Source organism: Laccaria bicolor, genomic scaffold (genome assembly GCF_000143565.1).
Source record: "Laccaria bicolor S238N-H82 LACBIscaffold_42 genomic scaffold, whole genome shotgun sequence".
NCBI lineage: Eukaryota > Fungi > Basidiomycota > Agaricomycetes > Agaricales > Hydnangiaceae > Laccaria > Laccaria bicolor.
The window spans coordinates 254,893-271,412 of record NW_001889913.1 but is presented as its reverse complement, the minus strand read 5'-3'; the positions used below and the strand labels follow the sequence as shown (position 1 = coordinate 271,412).

Here is a 16,520-nt window from a genome sequence, read left to right as displayed (position 1 = left end):
TAGAACTCTTAGCTGTCAAACAATGTATCATACTTGCATCGCACGCACCTCGGTACCACCAAATCGCCTATATTGTGCACAATTTCTGACCTCTGTACTCACAACTCAATCAAAAGGGAACTAATAATGCCCTCCCTGCAAAGCAATGAGGCACGTACCGCAAAAATGCTTGCCGTGTATTACTCGATAGACCTCTAACCAACTCTCTAGAACAGCCTGGTTGTCATTGTCCAGTGCAACTTTATGGTCTTAGGCTTTTGTCATAAGCAGCGTGTCGTTGTGCACTCGCGATCGGCACACTGTGTGACGCCAAAGATCGCGTCTTGGATACTTCGTCAAGCCTTCGGCAACTTCCCTACTGAGTACTGAACAGTGTAGAGTTCTATAGTTCTATATAGAGAGGAAATCGAACAACAGTCAAATGTATAACCACCCCGTCGAACAGACAATGATAGATCAAGATCCCTCATAATCTCCGTCAACAAACTTTTTGGGAAGAGAAGAGTCGAAGATTTCCTCCAAATTTCCTAATAATGTGATATTTTATTATTTACAAAATATTTAACAACCTATCCCGTCTATTAACTATTAGCTTGACAGAACTGAATCCTGATCAATCCCAAGCCTGTTCGAATTACGCACGTCGTTGGATGCAGATGGTATCAAAAGAGGTTTTGTAGAGGGTGAAAATTGAAGTAGATGGGGCGAGTGGAGGCCCGGGGTAAAGTTAAGTTGGAGAGCGAAAGTTTGGGGGCTTCTGTCGAATAAGGATCGATATGCGCGAGTCGGAGCCCTCGCGCATCCGCTTCCGGCCAGCTTCCTCCCAAGTCACAGATAAAGAGTTAGCAGCGGGTAGACTCTGAACCACTGCTCGTCCCGTGAGAAGCCCTTCCGAGTCACTCCTAACACAAATCCTCCTAACGGATAGCCTAGTGTCTGAGGCCAGTCGTACCAGCCAGTATATAATGCCATAGACGGTGCAACTGTCGAAATAGCGGCACCGGTTCAAGCTCAAGCTTTGTACCAGGCCAATGCTCTGCACGAGCAACCCTTTATAAGTCCCAGATGGCGCGTCGGGGTGGATTTTCATGGCTCAAGAATGGAACGGCAACGTCAGGCGGTCCATAAAGTCGATCAAAAAGTGGCGGAGAATCGATTAATCCAGCTCAATGTTCTTGCTCCAGGGGGTGTACATATCAGAAGACTGGCGCACTATTAACGATTTCGGCCCCTCGCGATTTCGAAGCACTTCTTTTGCCATTTTTATAGCATTCACCAAGAAAGCATCATTCCCAAGGGCTGCCTCACTGAGGACACGGGTACGAAGTTCAATGTTGACAAGGTTTTTGAGGGGAGATAGTAGAAGAAGAGCCGCCTATACGATAAGGAACCGCAAATCAGATGGGCTCTGGGGCATAAAAGAGGAATCACAAACCGGAGAAATAGAGCAAGGGAATCTGGCTGTCCGAAGGTTAGGCGCCGCATTCACAATTTCTGTTAGACAAGGCATCAATAGTATCCGCACATTCAAAGCATCGCAAAAACGACAAACGTTTCATCATCTTTTCATCTGTGTGAAAGTCCTCGATGACTTCAACTTTTTTGCAGTCCTTGGCTATCGCTTTCACAAGCGCCGTTCCACTACCAAAGTTACAAATTACCCTTCGCACTTCTGGACAGCTTCTCAAAACATTATGAACATGATCGGGTACAACGACCGTTTGCACACTGGGAAATGTTCGGCCTTCGAAAGCCGATTTCAGGCTACTGGTCATCTTGCCAGTATATATGGAAAGAACCGACAGTGTGTGTAGGTTGGGCAGAGCCTGAAGACAACTGACATAGGCGGGCAGGACTGTTGCCGTTGAGCAACGTGGAAGTATGACGTTTAGACATCTATCCATTCAACCATAATTCGCATTTGACTTGAAAAATGAAATACAGGCACGCACCGGACATGAGAAGCGTATTGAGGGTTTTGCGCGAGGCCTTTGCTTTTCCTCTCCAATGATCTGGCGAGCCAAAGATTCCACGCAGCCTCAGTTTTCTGGGATCGGGCGGTGCAGACCTCGACGCGCTCCCAAAGCAGAGACAGAAAAATCAATCTCCATTGTTGACACGTCTGGGAGAGAGCTCTGAGGAGGTTGGTGCGCTCAAGAGAGGAAGCGGGTGGGGTGCTGTGGAAATATACCCCATAGAGAGGGACCCCAACCAGCGGGCGAGGAAAATATGATAATATTTCCATAAGGAGTTCCACAGGCAGCCCTAAGGCACTTGATCTGCGATTGGGCAAGACGGCCACAGCTCTCGAGTCTGACGAGGTTTTCGCGCCGACCACATCTCTCGACGAGGGTGTCGCGCCGACCACAGGCTCCAGTTTAGCGCGCTTCGCACGTCGGGGTGGCATGTTGGAGAGGTGAATACGATGGTTCCTGAGTGAGATAAGGACAACCCTTTTTTTATAACGGCTGTCAGCTCACTAAGCGCTCTTGGAAGGACTTCTTGGGAAGAAGTCCTTCCAAAAGAGTTGTCTGCGGAATGAGTGCTCACTTGGACCATGTCTAGTCCAGATCCTTTATCCCTCGTCGCGCTCATCGTATCTCTGGTCGCGCTCATCCTTACTCTTCTCCAGGTGGCCCAACAATTCGTAGCTACAGCTTCCGACTACCGCCATTGCTCTCAACGAACATTAGGCGGGTGGCACAAACGAAGCCGGCGCCAGTTCATTTGGAACGAACTACGCTTCGAAGTGCATTTCACTGTTCCTATTATCCGTGTTAGTATCCCACCTTCCGATAGTACAGGTGGAGAAGACATATACACTGTACCTACCACTTCAACCGTGACAGAAAAGAAGTCGCCTTCAGCACTTGAATCTTCGACAAGTGGAGCACAGTACATCCTTCATACCCCAGAAGGGAATGAAATCTACACTTCATCCCAAACTCCGTGGTTCCTTGACCTCAAGGGAACGCGCATCGAAGCAAAATGTACTTGGCTCTCTGTCCTGAACGACACAGCCATTGCAAACCTGCAAATCGGTATTGATGAGCTTACGCTCTCGTACGACTTCATGCCCGACGGAATCAAGAAACCTCTTGCGCAAATGGATCGGAAGTCGTTCTTGACGTTGATGTCCCTCTTCCAGGTATCATGGCAGGAGGGATGGGGCGGAGAAAAGGCCGAATCTGGAGGAGGGAAAAAAAGCACTCCGACTGGTGCAGGCCCCTATTGCGAGGTCACTTCGCGTTATCTTGCGAACTTTGGCCCCGTTATCTCCTACCAACCTTCCAATTTCCTACCAACGAGGAGGTTCTACATTGCTTCTGAGAAAGCCCGATCAGCCATGTTCAGTCGCTTCGATTTAGGTTTCCACGTCGTTTTCATACACACTGCTGAAGAGGCGTACAGGAGCGCGTTGGCCCTTGCTGACGAGAGCGCAGCGAGTACTGTTCGGGATTATTATGACGCTAACAACGGCTGGTTGCCAGGCCTGGCAGAGGTAATCGGATGCTTTGCCGAACCAGAGATGCCCAAAGCCATTGAACACGGGTTGGACAGTTTCATATCAATTTTCTCTGCTCGGTCTATTGATTGCACCCTACACGACCCTCCACTCGCCCAGCTTCTCGTCGGCGAGGAAATAAAAAACTCAACTTCCAATTCTAAAACATTCGCCGAGTGGACGATGGATTATACATCATCGCTCAAGGACGAGGTCAGATTCCCGAAACTCCAGGCAGCCTTGAAGTTCGCTTGCAGGTATTATGGAACGGAGACCCACAGGCGTGAACCTATCCCGTGGTCCGAATCCCGAAGGTCCCTGGATGTGATAAAGTTGCTCGATGAGAAGCTAAGCGTTCTCTGCCAATTCCTTGCTCCCGGCCAGTCTGCGTTCTCAGTGCACCGCGAGTTCGCCCAACTGCAAATCCGCTTTTTGTCCACGCTCTTCGACGACACGACTGCTCTCGCTCAGCCATCCCGGGGCTTCTGGGTGGATTTTATTGGCGCTGTCGTTGCAGAAAAGTATGTGGAGATCTGTTCCATTCTGCAGGAGAGATTTCCAGAAAGTAAAGAAGCGGCGAGGCGCGGTTACGTCATTAACAGGTTGATGAGAGGCGTTCTTTGGCACGTCCATAATGGGAATCACCCATCAAATGGGGGCGATGATGAGCGCCTGTTGGAATGTTCGTTGAGTAGCCTTTGGCTTTCAGATTCATCGACTCTTTGGATAGACTAGTCACCTTGCTGTACATACCACCCAGATACCACCAGCCTGTTGCGTCAGATTCCCTGTTGTTCCAGTTGGCTAAGATGCGCTCGCCGCTGATCTTGGCAGAAAGTTGGTTTCGAATCTGTCAAAAATCGCCCTCATTTGTAACTGCCGTCACGAGCTTTGAAAAAATAACATGAGCAAATGGAAACATTGGGGCAGCTTGAAAGGAAATTTTAAAAAGATTACTGGGCACTCAGTTTCGAATGCACAGAAGATTTTGGAAATGAATATATATGTATGACATTTTTTGATTTGCCTGGTGCCATTTGGCCAGATATTTTTTTTGGGTTTTAACTCTACGTTATACGAGCATTCTTCCCTCATCTAAAGGGACATCATTGCGTCCTTGCTTAAGAAATGGTCCTGGTTTGGTAACAGAAAAAAATGCACCAATTTTATGGAAGAAAAATTGAAGATGGTTGAACGAAAACAAGCATACTCAGGCTTACTTATAACTCTCAGCTTTTGTGCAAAAATAAAGTTTGTTAACGGATACAGTCATCCACCTGCCAATGATACACCCAAAATGAGAAATTAGCTTCAACAGATTTGAGAGCAACCTTTCTCTACAAAAACTATATGAAAATCTCAGATAAATGCCCTTCTATGACCATACCAAATTTCAGAATGTTTGACCCACATTTCACGGAGAAAAACTAAGATTATGGGTGTATCATTGAGGGGTGTGACTGTATTTGGCTATTTCCGAAAAACAGTCCATTTTGTATGCTCCACAGCTTTGCCAATTCTGCCTCAATAGCATCCAAATTGTGTACAGTGGTAGATATGAGTTTTTACTACTCGTTACAACTTGTTTTGTAAAAATCGGTCTAGTATTGAGCGAGATATTTGCTAGTCAAAAGTGTATCAAATGGGGGTGGTGTATCATTAAGGGGTGGATGACTGTACTTGAACGGATATCTGGCATGTCAGATTCATTCCAGGACAACAAAGTAGGTTATTTCAACTTCAAACCGACCTGCCACTACAGTAAAGGGCCTAAGCACGAATTCAAAGATGACTTGTAGTGCCATGTATTCGCAAAGCAACAGCCAGTTAGCAATGGCCCACGGGCTCGGGCTACTGCCATAGCGTCTGATATCAAAGAAATGACACAAAGTAGCCATTTCTCTAGCTCATCCTGGCTGAAGGTGTCAATTGGAACTTTGAGGCGATGTGAGATACTAGGCGACGCGGTAGAGTAGACCCGGTATAGGTGGAGCCAAAGGTCTAGGGATTTGGACGCCTCGTAAAGCCGTCGGCTGGTCTGCCAGACAGTGGGGTTGGAATAAAAAAACAGCTACAGATGGGACGACGCACCTGACGAACGCGCAGCACATCGGCGCACTCCAATTCCTTCAACACTTTGGTCAGTAGCTCCATGGGAAGAGATTCAAGCCCCTCTTGCTGCACGGAATCGTGTTCTGGGGCCTATCGCGCATTCACTGGTATGACGCCGGAAATAAATCAAGGCTGGAATCACGAACATGGACGGACGCCGATAGCATTGAGATTTTGGGCCTTGTAGGAGGTGAACCTCGAAGGATAATGCAGTGAATATGGCAAATAAAATCTCTTGACGTTTTGCAAGACCAGGAGAACAGGAAACGTGTTAGGTGCAAATGGGACCTCTTCTGTTATTTAAACCTTTCTGCAATCTGGCCCATCCTATTCCGATATTTGAGCCTTCTCACGCGTGGCCAGCTTCTTCCAACCCTGAGTAGGAGAACCCGCGAAGGCGTAACCAGAATAGGAAAAGGTGCAAACGCGTAATATGTACGCAGGAGGTGGCTGAAAACCACACGAAACGCGCACTCAGTAAATCACGTGGCTTCCCCAAAAGACAACGTGACTCAAAGAACACCAGTGCACAATTCGTATGGAAGTGTATATCGAAGTTATCATATACAGGCTGGTCACGAGCCTAGGAAGGTAGTACCGCTAAGTCTGCTGCGTTTTTCGTCTGTGGTAGCATCGATATTGGGTGGCTCCATCGTTACAGATGGGAATGGTCCTTATGGGGGTCCGGGCAAAAAGTTGAAACGAGCAGTCGACATGATGCCAGCGGTAGCGAAAATATCTTTGTATGTAACACCTATACTGGAAACACCAGCATGAGAAGGATCTTTGTCAAAATTGGTGGGCGATCTTCGCCGAAAGAGCCGTAAACAGAGTTTTGTCAAAATGGTAATAAAAGAACAGTTGGGCACGGAAAGTTGGTTTGATGCATCGAGTTAGCTGAATCAAGCGTTAAATGTTGACCCAGTTCCGTCATCGCCTTTAGGAGACAAGAAAATCGAACTCTCTTTTCACCACATAGATCAAGAAATTTAACAGATGGTAAGCTCGGACTTGAAACTTCCGCGTGGAAGCACCTTAGTAGTTTGGGGATAGGCATCATCGCAAGCAAGCAACCTCCATTTCGGCTTTGCTCTGAGCGCCGCCCTGTGAGGACAGCCGACATGTAAGTCGGAATGTGGGCGCATAAGTCACTTGGTACGTACTACTAGTTTGAACCGGCTACGTCGCACGATACCAAGTCCGCATTGGGGCAGAGTAATATAGAGTAAGGAGTTCGTCTGAGAAAACCATTCCTTGAAAATCGGTTTGACTTCTAGGATGAAGGTCTCGTCGCAAGGCGCGGAATTCGTCACGGTGACACGCCTCACTGACTGAAAGTACATCAGAGCGTTTGTGAGATTGATAATCAGTTCCTACGGGGCGTCAAGTCAGACCACAAGAGTGGAAACTCCCAACAAAATCACCTTTGTAAGGGTCGTCAATGAGAGAACCAGTTCTTCCAAGAAGGGGAAACTCCTCCCGATGGTTGAAAGGTGTTCGAAGGGAAGAGCAGCCATGAAGTTAAACCGCGCTTCCTTAATTTCCAAAGAAGAGCGCCCAATGCCTATCAGATCTAAAATGTTTGGGGTCTTCGGGTCGATAGTAACAACAACTTTCCCGACGGGTCTACATTCTACCATACGGCGAACCAGGTTGAGCGGAACATGGCGACTCCAGCCAAAGTTGGTGAGATTCGGGAGCAATTCTTCGGCAAGAAGGTCTCCTCCATCGAGGGTTTCGGAGCCCTGGGTGAAATGAACCTCTTCTAGATAGGGCTGGGTGCGCAAGAACTCCACCATACCAGCATCCAACGGTAAGGTGGTTCGTAGACTGCGAAGTTGGAAGGTGGTGTTTGAAAAGAGGCGTCGGGTATTTCTATCTGGGGAATCACCGTCTTGAAGGTAAAGCTCAAGATGAGCGAGATTGGACATGAGCTTCAACGCAGTCGCGAAAAGACTTATTCGATCTTGGAAGGCTTCGCGAACTTGAAAAACTCGCCGCGTCCCGTGCTTCAACATATGACGAGCGAACTCCGACTTCGAGAAAGTTTTATCGATAGATGAGCTCCAGAAGTGCACTGTTAGGCTTTGGACAAGGGGGGCGACATGTTGGTAAAAACAGATAGTGGTCAGACATTCCAAGGTTCGGCGGGCATCCAACGCGGGAATTTGATTGTAGAGAGCTCTTATCGCGACGGCTGATATTCGACGATTTACTAAAGCCAGATTGTATAGTTCGTGGGTTCGACATCTGACCAGTATTGTTTCCAGGACTTCGTTTGGGAGTTCGCAGATAGGTGGGCTGACGGTCAGCCACTCGACGGCCAGCGACGCTGCTTTGGAGAAAAAAAGCATAATCTCAAGATGTGAGATTGCAACGATGAAATGTATGAGTCTTTCTGGCTGCTGCGGTAGAAAAGTTTGCGGTCGTGAGCGAATGCAAGAGACAACCGGAGGCAAATCGAAAAGTTGTGAAGGAAGGAATTATTTGGGCGTATTTATGTTCTATCAATGACGTAATACAAGTATAAATAACATCGCCAGGTTCAGAAAACGTTCAGAATCAAAGATTAGCGACGACGACGGTTTTCGTGACCGTAGGCATCTCAAGAGGTTTTTCGCGGTCTTCCTGACTTGAAAATGATCCGACGTTATGGACAAGATGTTGCTCTGGGTCGTTGATATTAGCCAGTTTCGTTCGATAGCGGTCCTTTGAAACGGTAGTATCGTCGGAAAATAGGGCGCTATTTGCGGTTCTTGACAGATGCTTTTCTTTGAGACCTTCCCTGGCGTTCAGCCTATGGAATAAAAGTTGTTAAACCGATGCATCTCGGGCAAACACAAGTAACGCACATAGCGACTTGAAAGGTACACAGTGTCAGTTTAGCAAATTATAGCATAAACTCAACATTGCAACTCACAGAAAGTGTTGACATATAACTTCGTGACGTTGAAGTGAAAGGCGAGCCTATCGTTCGTTGAAGGGTTATATCAATGTTTTGTATGAGAAGCTCAGAGAGACCATACCAATGAAGTCTCGTTGGGAAAGCATAAAATGATATGAGAAGAAGGGTTTGCATTGAAGCGACGAGGGCACCGCGATGGACGATGAATTTCATCAACGAATCAATGAGCCGATTGGTCCTGAATATTTTGAGTAAGAATGTAAATCTGACAAGAGCCTGGGAGGAAGCGCGAACTGTCTCATTCCCGTCTTTGCCGATGTCAAAAAAGCACAGAGAGCACCTGTGGCCAAAATATCTGTGATAGCTCCAAGTGCTTTCGCGACTCCGAAGAAAACCTGCAATTCAGTGGTAAATACTTGAGACGTTCGTTTGTTGCGCAACTCACCTCGAAAGTTCTGTTACGGTCCACCAACACGTTGTGACGAAATACCAACATGGCGACCGTACATCCTTTCCAATGGGTAAGCTTCAATGAAAGACACCCAAGGTCGCTGAAAAAAATACCTATTCCTCCCGCTGTTGAAATTAACGTCCAGACATTAGCGTCTCATAGCCTTGGATGCCATAGACTTACCGAAACCAAGGATTGCAAGTACGACCTGACACCGATTTCGTTATGCGAATGTCAAGGAAACAAATAAAACGTCTGCGCACGATTATTCCTATGATAACCCAGTTCCCCCTCCCGGATCGTTTGACTTGAGGGCTCCATTGTCAACATATGAGCGATCTTGATGGGTAATATTGGGACGCACCGCTAATTAATTGGTGCGCAAAATATAACTGGGAGCTGAAAGTTTGTTGCGTAAGCCACAAACATGTCACAAAGAAGAGAACAAGAAACGTACGTTAGGGTAATCCCCGTCGATATCAAGCATTCGATCGACATTTCCCTTTTGTGAATTCATAAGTGAATACGAGAAATGATCGTGACAGATAGGCGTACGATGTAGCGGTACTAAGTGGAAGTAAGTCTCCAAATTGCGGTACCTGAAATTGCCGATTGAGATTGAATAGATGCTCTCTTTGAGGGATAAGAGAGCGAACCAAGTAATAGTAGACAGAGTAGGCCACAAGTGCTGACGATAGCAAATCTAAAACCCTGCGGAATACTTAGGTCGTAGGTCGTAGAAAGAAAGCACAGGCATACAGCATGGAGGCGGCCTAGAGAGCAGGATGTTAGAGTGGCGTTACTGTCCTAGGAAAAAATATTTACGGCGAAACGGACTCTGAATCTATCATTCGGATACTTGGAGAAATAGTTGTAAGCTTGAACAATAGTCATTCCACCAAACCTATGGGGCTGTCAATACAAAAGATTGCAGTTCAAGTGTTCAAGTCCAGCATACAAAAGTGAGATAACAAATCCTGCATTGATCGATATGAATTGATGTCGGATCCTTGAAAATCTAAAAACTTACCCCAGAATACCGGAGCAAAGATAGATGATAGATCGATGCTTGTATTGGAGGAGGCCATTACGCTTCGTGATTGAGGGTGAATCGACCGCCTGAGGGCGTTGGACAGACGGAAGATACAGTCAAGGAAGGGTGAAGTTCGACTGGGAGGGATCAACGCGTCGGAATCCTTATCTTTAAGTCCGGCGCTGGAGGCTATGCGAAACAAAAGACAGGGCCCCGAGGCTTTGATGGATCAAGAGACGATGGTGATGACGAAACTGTCCAGAACAAGTGGGAGCGAGAAAGCACGAGGACAAAGCCTTGTTCCATTCCATACGTTAGACAAACAACTTTACGAAGGGGCCGTAGGTATCGCGGCCTGCAGAACGAATCCGTCAAGAGGGCGCCAATCGTTCGATCATGCAAGTTTGGCCTCCCCACAGAGGGGAATCAAGATCTAAGTTGCAAGCGCTGGTCGGCGTGCCCCAGTGTGCGCTACTAGTACTTAAACAACTGTCAAGCGAGTCGAACATATCTCAACTCACCTAAGTAAATTGAAACACAATTTCGACCGCCCTGCCCGCAGGCTCTTTTCTCTGGAACGAGAACGACAACAATGAACATCAAAAACACACGATGCCAAGTGTATGTCAAGACTTGAGTTCCTTATGGAAGCGAGTTCACGAATCGTGGCTAGCGCTGTTGGAACGGATACATCCAGCTACAGTTGGTTTGGTCGAGTGCCGCAAACCAGGGAGCATGACGGGTTGGGCTCTGCATTGCTAGTCTTCGAGAACGGAAACTTCCCACTCCAGTTGATGGTGAGCTCCGAGGCTAGTACGTTTGTTCATTGATGGTGCGAGTGTCGGCCTCCAGCGGTGTTTGCAATGTGGCGACTGAGCGCTCACCAGTGGGTGGCTGGGCAGAAATCCAAGATCTGAAGGTGTCATGAGACGACAAGGAAATGTGCCCGAGATTCGTCCGCGATAGGGAGATAGCAGTAAATAGCCACCTTCGACTTTGTACTAGTCCTTGGTGGGTCATGCGCTTTTAAAAGGGCCGTTGCCAGATGTTCGAGACCTAGAATCGATCCGATATCCTATCGCAGTTTTCAGAGAACCCCGCTTGAGAAAGAGGGCTGAAGGGCCGCTGAACTTGCGCTGAACCATTGCTGCGAATTGGTTGCGAAGATCGGAGAGAGTCTAGTTGCAACCTGAAAGTGAACGATGGTCATGGTCATCTTGACAACTTCAAACCAACTTCAAACCAATTTCAAATGTTCAATTGACTTTCATGTTTGCTCAGAGTTACTGATCATTCCAAAGGATAGATATGCAGAAAGAGAAATCCAGGATCCGTTTACATTCAATGAGCACGAACTAGATAGTAGTAGTGCAATTGCAACTTGAGGGAGAATCAGACTCAAAAAACTCTAAAGAGGAGAGGTGCAATCTAACTAGGGGAACAGCTTCATGAACGCTGTTCTCCTACTTAGATTGCACCAAAACAGAATTATACTAGTACAAGTAGAAAGCGAAGACCAGGAGAGAGAGGGGACTACAAATACCGGACAAGTTGGTCCGAACTTCTAATTTTTCTTCTTTTTGAACGCTCTCCTCACAGAATCCGCAACGGCCTTGACTCCCGATAGCCTCCCATAGAGACGGCTTGGTTTCGCAGGGGTAGACTCTTCTAAGGCCCGACGAGGACGTCGAGTCGCGCGTTCTTCCTCAGTATCATCTGCACTCTCTTCCTCATCATCGCTGCGTGACCTCTTCGTTCCCCTGGATCCCTCCGAAGAAAAGGAGGATGTGGAGGAATTAGATGGCGAGGACTGACGTGTAGGCCTCAGCGATGGTGGAGGGGACGGAGAGGGAGAGGGAGATGGAAGGGAGGAACTTGAAGGTGTGCTGGAGAGAATACCCGCGACGATGGCTGCTGGCACGTTGCCTGGGTTGAAGGCAGGAAAGGATGAGTTAGCTGCTGTAGCGGCCGAATCCTCCTCCTCGACAATGGTCGAAGTAGACGAGGTAGGAGACGGAGTCGATCGAGAGGCTTCTAGACGCGCCAGTCTTGCGTAATGAGCGTCAGTCTCTTCCTGGGTAGCGTACATGTCGTCGTCGTCCTCATCCATGGCCTCAACTTGTAGTTGGGCCTCGGGGGCGGAGGGTGAGGGTAGGCGAGAGACGATGGACCCTTCCCCAACAGACGCAGAAACGGTCGTTGAAGGAGGTGGAGACATCGTTGACCGCGACGCGGATGGGCCAGCAGAAGAGGCTCTAATCTGATTGACCAGTTCTCTCGTCCTACTGACATCTACAAGATAGAGCGAAAAGTCAGAAACTACGCCTTGTGTATAAAAAAACCATACTCACGAGGAGCGTTACGGGCATTTTCAACCCGAGTATTAATGTGCACCTGATCTTCCCAATCACGTTGCGTTGGGATCACGACTGGGTCACCAGATTCGGGATGGTTCTCCCATTCGAACGCGTATTGGCGGCGAAGGGGTGTTCCTGATCAAGGGGTTAGTATCAATCGAAGAAAGAAAACAAGAAGAGAAAAGTACTCACCCCTTCGTAGTGCTCCTGATGATGGTTGCCCGTTGTTGGGCATAGCTGGAGGGATAGTTGAAGTATCCGATGTGGGAGAAGCAGCACATTGCTCCTTTTCCTCCACCAAACTGTCACGACGGGCATTTTCAACCCGGGTATTAATGAGCACTTGGTCTTCCCAATCACGTTGCGTTGAGATCACGACGAGGCCATCATTTTCAGGATGGCTCTCCCATTCGAACGCGTATTGGCGGCGGAGGGGTGTTCCTGGTCAAGGGGTTAATATCATTTGTAGAAAGAAAACAAGCACGAGAAAAGTACTCACCCATTCGTTGCATTCTAGATGATGGTTCCCCGTTGTTGGGCAGAGCTTGAGTGATAGTCGAAGTATCCGATGTAGTAGAAGCAGCAGTTTGCTCCTTTTCCTCCATCGAACTGTTACTACGGGCATTTTCAACCCGTGTATTGATGTGCACCTGGTCTTCCCAATCACGTTGCGTTGAGGTCACGACGGGGTCACCAGATTTGGGATGGCTCTCCCATTCGAACGCGTATTGGCGGCGGAGGGGTGTTCCTGGTCAAGGCGTTAATATCGATCGAAGAAAGAAAACAAGCACGAGAAAAGCACTCACCCATTCGTCGTGCTCCTGATGATGTTTCCCCGTTGTTGGGCAGAGCTGGAGGGATAGCTGAAGTGTCCAATGTGGAAGAAGCAGTAGAGTGTTCTTCAGCCGTCAAACAGTCACGAAGCTTCGTTGGGTAATATTCAAAAACTTCGGGGGCCCAGGCTTATTAAGATTGATTGTCAACGAAAAAGAAGATATCGCAAATAGGATTGAGGACTTACTATTACGGGGAGGTTCTTCGCTAGGCTCAGTGAACAGATGGGAGTACTGAACTTGGAAGAGCTTGGCGTACGAGGCGTCACCGTTTACAAGTGGCGGAGGCAAGTCGGTGTATGCAGCTCTGCGGTTGTTTCTGCCTCGAGGAGGAACTTTTGCCTGGTGTCGCGCTATCCAGAGATCGAAGAGTCTCCTCTCCTGATCCAGGAGGTGTCCGTGCCGTTGCATTGGGGTCATTGGGGTATAGTTGTGGTAGGTCGAACCAGCAAGATGTCTTGGCTGGCCAAACGCGTTCATCGGCGGCTTGTAAGGGAGTCCCACACGCGGACGAATGGCTCGCTGTCTCCCTCGCTTGAGAAGCACGGATTTCGATACCCTGTTTGGGTCATCCCATGGGAAAACAATGGAGCCCTCTTTGGGGGTGTTTTGGCGTGGGGAGGGGGAGGTTTCTGCTGCTGAAAGAATCGACGTCAATGTAAAGAAAAAAGCATATAAGAAGGAGAGAGGACGTACCATTGTTTTCTGATATGCCCTGGTTGAACGGATTCGAAATATGGTACAAACGGTCCTCCTCATCAAGACGGGCGATTTCTTGCTCCACAAGGTCGACTTGCGGGGGTTCACTTGGCGGAACCTCCAATTCTTCTGAACCCATATCTTGATCAGGGACGGGTTGTTCTTCTGAAGAGATCGTCCATCAGCGAAAGCAAGAAAACAAGGGTACCATGAAAGACTCACCTTGATTGACTGGCAAGACATCTGATAAAGTCGTATCGTTGGCGGGCAAATTCCATGAAGAGGCTGGCGTAATGTCGTCGTCGTCTTGAGGACCCTCACGGTCGATAAACGCGCCTTCACGTTGGAGGGGTTTTCCTGGTTAAAAACATACGTCAATTGAAAGAAAATAAAAACAAGATGAAGAACTAACCACGTCCAAGCCCACAATGCCTCTTACCCTCTTCCTCCTCCAAAGCCTGTTCACTCTCCTCACGACGACGCTTCAAATGATTAGCTAAAGCATTACTCGTAACCACCACCTCCCTAATAACCTCTCCATTCCCAGAAATCCGTGTATGACATTGAATGGTGATCGACGAGGGGCACCGGCGGGGGCCGGGGCGCGGGGAGGGCAAGGGAACGACTGTCCTCGTAACAGCCGCTTTCGTCTTGCCCTCAGAATCGCCACGAGGAACGGGGGCTGGGGCGGACGAGGAAACGGTGAGAGCCGTTGGGTTCACCGCTTTCGTCTTGTCCGCTGGCGTTGAGCTTGTTTGTTGGGAGACGGAGGGAGAGGGGATGGGAGGGAGAGGGCGAGAGTGGGAGGGAAGGTGGGCTGCGACGGGGGAGGAGCTAGTGGTGGGAGCGTTGGGTACGACCTGGGAAGCTTTAGGTATGACTGGGATAGGGTGGATTACCCGGCGGCCAGTGTTGGCTAAAGCCTCACGAGCTTTGATTAGAACCTGGCGAAAGTGGGCTGCCCGGGACACGTTATCTGTGACCTGAGGAGCGGTAGCTGCGACCTGGGATGCGTCTTCTACGATCTGAGAATCGTTGACTGCGACCTGAGGAGTGTTGGATGTGACCTGGGTGTGGGATGTGTCGAATGCGGCCTGAAAAGCGTTTGCGGTGGCCTGAAGATCGTCGGACACGACATGAGAAGTTTGAGCCGCTAGAACATGCGACGCGTTATCGGCAAGTTGAGAAGTAGTCCCAAAAAACTGATGAAGGTTGGGTACAGCTCCGACTTGGGGCGCGTTTGCTGAGCCGGTGGCAGAAGGTGCTGAGTTTTGGTTAAGAAGAGAATCGACTTGAACAGCGGTGGCAGGTTGAGGGGGAGCGAAAGCGCGCTGAAACTGAGGCTGGAGGTTGTATCCGAATACGAAAGGTAGCGGCTGATATAATCTATTCGCAAAAACAATGTTAGACCATAGAACACAACCATAAAAAAGAAAAAGTTAGCGTACGTGTCGTATTCACCAGCACTTCTCGCAATTCTCCTTCTACAAAAAAGCTCTCATCAGCAACCGTCCTCAAATTCAAACGCAAAAAGCTCACATAGACCCAGGTATATCCTCAAAACTAACCGGGAAACCCGTAACAACCGACCTAACAAACCTCGCAGCAGCCTGATGCTCATCTCCCAGCTCACCACGCTCATCGCGGGTGAGGAAGCGGAGGCAGATGAAGCGGAGTTGTTGGAGGATGAACATGATGTACATCATTTCGTCCATCGCGTTGGGGAAGGGGCCTGTGTAGATGGTGTAGCGGGATGGGTAGGGGCCGTAGAATTCTTGAGGAGATGGGGGTGGGGAGGACGACATTGTTCGTTGTTATAACTGACTTGGCTGGGTGCGATGTGTTTTTGCTTTGGTTGGGTTGGTTGGTGATTCGATTGAGAGGTTTGGACGAGATGATAATGCTGCGTGGGTTTGCTGTGAATTCGACTGGGTTATGCTTGAGGTGGCACGAACGATAATAGTTGGGGGAATTCCAACAGCACCAGGCTCGTCGTTTTATAAATAAGGAGGAGGACAATGCGAGAACGTTCCGTCAAGGCCACCATCAACCAGCGTTGCCTCGAGTCAGATGTTGGCAATTGGCCACCCACCCCAGCTTTGCCCTCTGCCGAATGGGGACGTCGAGGCCACATTAGAATTTCCAAGGAACAAGGCCAAAAATCGTAATTGTAATCGTCGCTGGCGGGTTTAACAACATGTTTTGAAGCCCGGGAAAACGTGTTCTTGCCCGTCGTCAACGTATGTAAGTAATCATTGTGGCTATATTGCAAATTTTCGCGTTGACCTTCCTTCCAGAGATGGGTTACGAGTTTAACATTGTTCTCCGTTTGCAATTTGAGAGCTCCTCTGCAGTTTTGAGAGACCAGTTCCTAGCCCCCGAGAATGTAAGTATGCCTGAGTCAAGTTGAAGCCGTAGTCCAAGATGAGAAGACAGAGCCGTCGTCGATGGTGGCCTGATCATGGCCTTATTGAAGAAGCGCTTGGCGGGCAAGGCGTGTCCTAAAGGGGAAACTGATCTGGATCTGCGTGGCTGTGTCGAAAGTGGATAGATGTTGATCAGTCGTCTAATTGCACCTGTCGTGTCTACAGCATTTTGTATAGCATGTCGTCGTGGTATCGTAAG

The 16,520-nt window shown here is 48.6% G+C and overlaps 4 protein-coding genes across 4 annotated transcripts; 1 reads left to right on the top strand and 3 right to left on the bottom strand.

The window, feature by feature from the left end:
- Positions 1-1,156: 1,156 nt before the first annotated feature.
- Positions 1,157-2,407, bottom strand: LACBIDRAFT_309861 (uncharacterized protein; the record flags this gene model as incomplete). The annotated part of the gene is made up of 4 exons (XM_001887082.1): positions 1,157-1,375; positions 1,436-1,494; positions 1,553-1,896; positions 1,953-2,407. 4 exons carry the CDS (start codon positions 2,405-2,407, stop codon positions 1,157-1,159), a joined length of 1,077 nt encoding a protein of 358 aa, XP_001887117.1.
- Positions 2,408-2,557: 150 nt separating this feature from the next.
- LACBIDRAFT_309860 (uncharacterized protein) lies at positions 2,558-4,240 on the top strand (the record flags this gene model as incomplete). Its single annotated transcript, XM_001887138.1, has 1 exon — positions 2,558-4,240. The coding sequence occupies one exon, from the start codon at positions 2,558-2,560 to the stop codon at positions 4,238-4,240; it is 1,683 nt and encodes a 560-aa protein (XP_001887173.1).
- Positions 4,241-8,179: 3,939 nt separating this feature from the next.
- LACBIDRAFT_309859 (uncharacterized protein) lies at positions 8,180-10,061 on the bottom strand (the record flags this gene model as incomplete). The annotated part of the gene is made up of 16 exons (XM_001887081.1): positions 8,180-8,414; positions 8,470-8,476; positions 8,538-8,584; positions 8,644-8,760; positions 8,817-8,917; positions 8,968-9,032; positions 9,157-9,181; positions 9,237-9,280; positions 9,338-9,372; positions 9,431-9,475; positions 9,529-9,572; positions 9,630-9,684; positions 9,733-9,746; positions 9,799-9,877; positions 9,932-9,950; positions 10,004-10,061. 16 exons carry the CDS (start codon positions 10,059-10,061, stop codon positions 8,180-8,182), a joined length of 990 nt encoding a protein of 329 aa, XP_001887116.1.
- Positions 10,062-11,570: 1,509 nt separating this feature from the next.
- Positions 11,571-15,700, bottom strand: LACBIDRAFT_309858 (uncharacterized protein; the record flags this gene model as incomplete). The annotated part of the gene is made up of 11 exons (XM_001887080.1): positions 11,571-12,298; positions 12,358-12,498; positions 12,556-12,804; positions 12,863-13,111; positions 13,170-13,325; positions 13,385-13,834; positions 13,893-14,060; positions 14,118-14,252; positions 14,308-15,281; positions 15,344-15,379; positions 15,435-15,700. The coding sequence occupies 11 exons, from the start codon at positions 15,698-15,700 to the stop codon at positions 11,571-11,573; spliced, it is 3,552 nt and encodes a 1,183-aa protein (XP_001887115.1).
- Positions 15,701-16,520: the final 820 nt, after the last annotated feature.